This window comes from Momordica charantia (genome assembly GCF_013281855.1).
Source record: "Momordica charantia cultivar OHB3-1 chromosome 11 unlocalized genomic scaffold, Mcharantia_2.0 BLBB01000011.1, whole genome shotgun sequence".
Classification (NCBI taxonomy): Eukaryota; Viridiplantae; Streptophyta; class Magnoliopsida; order Cucurbitales; family Cucurbitaceae; genus Momordica; species Momordica charantia.
The window spans coordinates 9,209,301-9,215,300 of NW_028275159.1; the positions used below are offsets into that span (position 1 = coordinate 9,209,301).

Genomic DNA, 6,000 nt, shown 5'->3' on the forward strand with positions numbered 1-6,000 from the left:
TTTACCAATATTAATTAAAAAAGATACAAGAAACTAAGGCATAAGAAAATTATAGAAACAAGTAAAATTGAAGAAACAAATTCGTACTAATTTTGCAATTTGGTACTTAATGATAGATAAAAATTCATCTGGATATAAACTTATATAATGTTACATCAAAACTCAATTAACAAACAAAGCTCGGAAACCTATTCAATCAATTTAGACACTTGCTTCATTATTATGAATTAATCCTTACAACATTGACCTAGCAAATTCAATCAAATACAATTACGAGATAAACCTATATGATAAATATAAAATATATCCGACTAGTGAGTTTCTATAACTACCCAATTGGTACTTAGTTGTAAATATATAATATATCCGCAATTGGTACTTAGTTGTAAATAGATTGTATTTTGCAATTAAACACGCGACATGCTATCAGGTTAAGTTAATGACTTGATGTTTATAACTCGTGCACATACTAATAATAATAATTTGTAACTTGTACAACATCCTCTGACAAGGGAAGAAAAAAGGGTCTACAAAAGAGGCAAACTAATTATTTTTATAAGATGAACTGACTGAACTCAATAATGGGGCAAAAGAACAGCTTTGGAAAACTGCCTCTCCCAAATTGACATATATAAGTACCATTCACACTCCACCTTTTGGAAAACTGCCATTGAGTGAAAAAAATGGTGTTGGGGAATAAGGAGAAACCGCCCGCTGAAGAAGAAACGACGAAAGATACGTGAAGAGAAACCGACGGAAGAACGAAATGATTTTTCTTTTAAAGTGCCAGTGAAAGAAGAAATATTTTTGGGAATTTGGTTAGGATTAAAGGGATTTAAAATCTAACGTACCAAATAAATCATTTTGAATTTAAGAAATTTATTAATATTTAGTTGTAAATAAAAAAAGGATGTAAAGGTAAATTATTATCCGAAAGAGGTTATTTTGTGTATAAATTTTGTACTTTTATGTAATTATAATTTTTAAATAGACTATCGTGTATTAATCCCATTTAAAAATTTTATAAATCGAGAATGCCTTGAAGGCTGAATCCTCGTAGGCAGATCTGAGCCACCATATAAACGGCTTGGGCCCTGTAAATATGGGTCGATTGTAATGAGCAAGGCCCAATAATCGATCGGATACACATAAAAATGGGCCACTTCATTCTGCGGAACATTTTACAAGCATTATCCTCCTCCAATTTACAGGAAAACCCTAATCAACGATCTTTCTCCTTCGTCTCCACCCCTTTATCGATCCTCTCCGGCGACGGGAGAAAGCTCAGCCGCCGGCCAAACTTCTCATGGCGTCCAAATCGAAGAGCGAAAATCCTCACACCGGCGATGGCGCTAGCCCCGGGTTTGTTGTTTTGCCCTTTCTCGATTTAGTCACTTCCCTTCGTTTTTTCTGAGAAAATTCGGCGAGTTGGGGGAAAGGGATTTTTAATATCTTCGGGTTCTTTGTTTCCTGATTTTGATGACTGTATCTCATCCCCTTTTCTCCGGATCTCGATTTTGTGATCTCACTTTTTGCTATTTTTGTTTTGTTGTAATTCTCAGGAAGATATTCATCGGAGGATTGGCAAAAGATACGACATACAGTGAGTTTTTATTTTTATTTTACCTTATTTATGATGTTTTTTCGTAGGTCTTGAGTTCCTCTAGCTGACTGTTTTGTTACGGAAATACAATAAACAAATTTGTAATGTTTAATTTTGAAGAAAAAAGCTATTTTTCTTTGTGGGTGTTTTTTCTCATTTGTCTTGTTGATCACTGTTTATGTTGTGCTTTAGCTGTTATTTATACTTTAAATTGATCTGTTCATGACCATCTATAATTTAATAAATTATCGGTTTGTTCAACCTGTAAATTGAAGTGCATTGTTAGATCTGATTGCAACTGATGTCCTTTTTATTTTTTCATGGTGTCTTTGGATAACTAGCTCAATTCAACAAGCATTTTGGTGATTATGGAGAGATAACAGACTCGGTGATCATGAAAGACCGGTATACCGGACAACCAAGAGGTTTTGGGTTTATCACGTATGCTGATCCTTCTAACGTTGACAAGGTGATGGAAGATACACACGTCATCAATGGAAAACAAGTACGCGATCCTTTTTATTTTGTTTTTCTACTTCCTGTTAACTGGCCTTCATAATATTTTATTCTGCTGGATTGTTGAATGACCTAAATTTTTTGGTTTTTATGGTTTTTTGAGGTTAATTATGAGTCTTGATTTCTAAATTCTGTTGGATGAATAATTATTTTTAGTTGCTATTTTCCCTTCCCTCATTTTTCAATGGTACAACTGTAATATGGTTTGTTATTGCACTTTGTAACATGAATTTAGGTTTTCTTTATCTCCTTTCTTTTATTTTTGTGGCTTACTTTGCTAAATGGAAGTAGGTTGAAATTAAGAGAACAATCCCTAGGGGACAAGGTCAATCAAAGGATTTTAAAACGAAGAAGATATTTGTTGGTGGGATCCCGGCAACAGTTACTGAAGGTAGGGTTTTGATTTATATGTTGCGTTATGTTTTTTTAATGGGTACCAATTCATGTTTTTGCTGTTCTTTATTTGCTCTCAATAAATATTGTTGGTGTTCATATGGTATGTAATTTATTAATTATTATTTGTGTTGCTTGCAGATGAGTTTAGACATTTCTTTTCCAAGCATGGGAAAGTTGTGGAGCACCAAATTATACGTGACCATGAAACCAACCGCTCACGGGGCTTTGGATTTATAGTTTTTGACGAGGAGGAAGTTGTAGATGAAATTTTATCCAAAGGAAATATGATTGATATGTCTGGTACCCAGGTGAGCTTAATTAAATGGACTGCAAGAGCGCGAAGTGTAAACCGAATTGTGTTTCCCATGGAATTTGCACAATCACATTCTCCAGTTTTAATAATAATTGACAATTTTCAACCTTTTCACATTATACATATCTACATATTTTTTAAACTTGCACTAGTTACTTCTTTTTACTACTAATTTTAGGTCGAGGTTATTACAGGTATAGATCTTCTAAGGCAAGGGCTGTCAGAATAGTTAAATCGCAGAAGATCTAGGTTAACTAAGTTACTTTGTTGTAGGTGGAGATCAAGAAAGCTGAACCAAAGAAATCCTCAAACCCACCACCTGTTCCTGCATATGCTAGCAATTCTAGGGCTCGTTCATTCAATGATGGCTTTGGTGGATATGGGAGTTCTTATGGGGACTTTGATTCAGGTTTTGGACCTGGCCCCTTTAGGACCCCAGGTGGTCTTGGTGGTAGGATTGGGAGTGGCTATGGTTATGGTAGTGGTGGTGACTTTGGTGGTGGTTATGGAGGTTTCGGAAGCAGTAGCTTAGGTGGCTACCGAGGTGAATCATCCCTTGGTTATTCTAGTCGTTTTGGACCTTACAGTGGTGGGTTTGGTGGGGGATATGGCACGAGTGGCTTAGGAGGATATGGCCGAGGGGTTGATGGCTATGGGAGCTATGGAAGTTCAGGTTATGGAGGAGGTTACGACTCCGGTCCTGGTGCTAGTTATGGTGGAGCAGGTGGTTTGTATGGAAGGGGAGGCTATAGTGGGAATAGTCGTTACCATCCTTATGCGAGGTAGAATGATTGCATAGTCAATACCATCCATCCCCTCGCATGCTAGAAAAGAAGTCTCACTCCAATGCAGTCGCTAAGATTTGCCATAGAGTCTTCAAACACAGGTTCCTATAGTTTTGTGGCCCAGTGATAGGCGCTTCTCACAAATACTAGAGGTCCCCAAGGAAGCTTTTGAAAGACCCGAAGAGTGTATTAGACTTTTTATTGTATGGTTTTAGACATAATTATTATGTAGACTACTGCTGCGAGCTAGTATGTGCCTATTATGCTTGTCCTGATCTAGTACAATTTTAATCTAGTGTGCTGTGGTTTAGGCTTTAGCATATTTTTCTTTGGTTGTGTTTACTCCTCACATTAGTTTGATATCTAGATTAGATACATTATGTTCTATATATGCCCAAGTCTTACACTCTTATTATAGTTTGTGTATTGTAGAAAAAAAAATCCTTCCAATTCTTACTGATTTTCAATTAGATGGAGGATTGTTGTTTTCGGGAGGGAAGGACATCTAGAATAAGGAACATCACTTTGTATTGAAATGTTGATTCTGTTGGCTTAGAACACTCCTCCCATTTTCCAAAATGAGAATATACTTGATTAGAAACTAACATCTGGCATTTTTGATATTGAGATCAAATCATCTGTGGTTTAAGCTGTGTTTTGTGCTACTTATACTGTTTAACTGGGATGATGGATTTTGTTATTATGATCCTGTTTGTATGGTTTGATTGATTTGGAAACAAAAATTTGAAAACTCTGGAAATAACTTTGATTTGGAGTGGATTTGAATGCTCTACACTACAACCTATGCCATCGATTGATATGATTTGCTGAAGCTGAACTTGGTGGTTGGCTACCATGTGGGTTTCTTGATTGCTGCTGAAGCCTACTATTACATGCCATTTCTTTTAACATTATAAGATTATCATAGGGTTCGCATTTGTTTATCCCAAAATGTGGGGTTTCCATGAGAATTGAGAAATAGGTTGTAGTGCAGTTGAATTCTATAATGTTTCCATTGGTGATGTGTAATAAATATCTTCAATATTTCGGTTTAAACGATCTTGTCTTTGATCTTAATCTTAATCTTAATCTTAGTTTTAGTTTAATTTAATTGTTTTATTAGTTATATCTTTTAATTGTAGCTAAATGAATGTCTATCAATGAAGGAGTAATAAAATTGTGATGTTTGTTGCCCTAAAACCGAGTATGATATTGCACTCTAAAATAGTGTTTTAGTTCTACTCTTTTTTTGGTTTTTTTTGTTTTAGAAGTTCATGTACATAAATCAAATAAACTTGAAAGTTAGAGATTAAAATAGACATTGAGCCATATGATTTTCTCAATAAATATATTTGTGATTTAAATATTTTGATTTTGAGTGTGAAGATTATATATAAATTAATAGTAATTAGTTCATAGCCTCATATATTGTTGGGTTATGGAGCATAATTATCGTATAAATCCCTTAAGTCATGTACACTCCGGGGAAAGCTCAAAATCAAGCCTATAATGAAAATAGGGAAGGGTAAATTTGATGCCTATATAATCATAAACAAGCTTTTTGAGAGAATTACATCTTAAAATATGTGAGAATGGATCAACCCTCACATCTTGAGGTTTACTTGAACTTTTAGTATGTGATTTTAAAAATAGTCATACAATGTATGGAATTCGAATAGGGTGAAAAATTATAAAAAAAAAGAAAAAAAATTAAAGAAAAGGAAATCAAATAAGTTTTCGTGAGCCACTACAATAAATATGATCTTCAACGACAGGTATGTAATTTATTCTATTGGACATGTTAGCAGATTTAAACCAAACTAGATACATAAACTATAATAAAACGGTCAAAATTATTTGGACCAAATTAAAATCTTAAAACAAGTGTTCGGATTTTAAAAAAGCTATAATAGGAGCTGGGCTTGCTTAAATTTCCCTCAAAATTCTTTCAGAGAGACCAACAAAAAAAACTTTTACATATATGCCTCAAAGTAAATTGAAATTTTAAAATATTTAATAGCACAATGAAATATGATTAAAAAAAGAAAAGAAGACACTATGGATCCGTTGGGTAACGTTCCCGTTTCTTGTTTCTTGTTTCTAATTCACAATTGTATAGAAATTTTGAAACAATCAAAACAAGTTTCTCCTTTCTTGTTTCTATTTTGAAATTTAAAATTGACTCAGAGATATTATTGGACCTAATCACAAACTTTATTTACAAATTTATTATTATTTTCGTTTAAGAAATGGAGAAAAATCTAAAATCATTTCATTTTCTACCCTTTAGAGAAATAAACTATATAAAAATGTCTATAGAATCGAATATAACGTGGAGTCTAATGCCAAGCTTTGGATAAAATTACAAATTTATTGTTATTTTATTT

The 6,000-nt window shown here is 33.7% G+C and overlaps 1 protein-coding gene across 1 annotated transcript; it reads left to right on the plus strand.

Annotated features, from left to right (window-relative positions):
* The first annotated feature begins 1,172 nt into the window (after positions 1–1,172).
* On the plus strand, positions 1,173–4,719 carry LOC111010442 (RNA-binding (RRM/RBD/RNP motifs) family protein). Its single transcript, XM_022283881.2, has 6 exons — positions 1,173–1,362; positions 1,563–1,603; positions 1,945–2,108; positions 2,411–2,510; positions 2,654–2,823; positions 3,102–4,719. The coding sequence occupies exons 1-6, from the start codon at positions 1,307–1,309 to the stop codon at positions 3,612–3,614; spliced, it is 1,044 nt and encodes a 347-aa protein (XP_022139573.1). The 5' UTR covers positions 1,173–1,306; the 3' UTR covers positions 3,615–4,719.
* Positions 4,720–6,000: the final 1,281 nt, after the last annotated feature.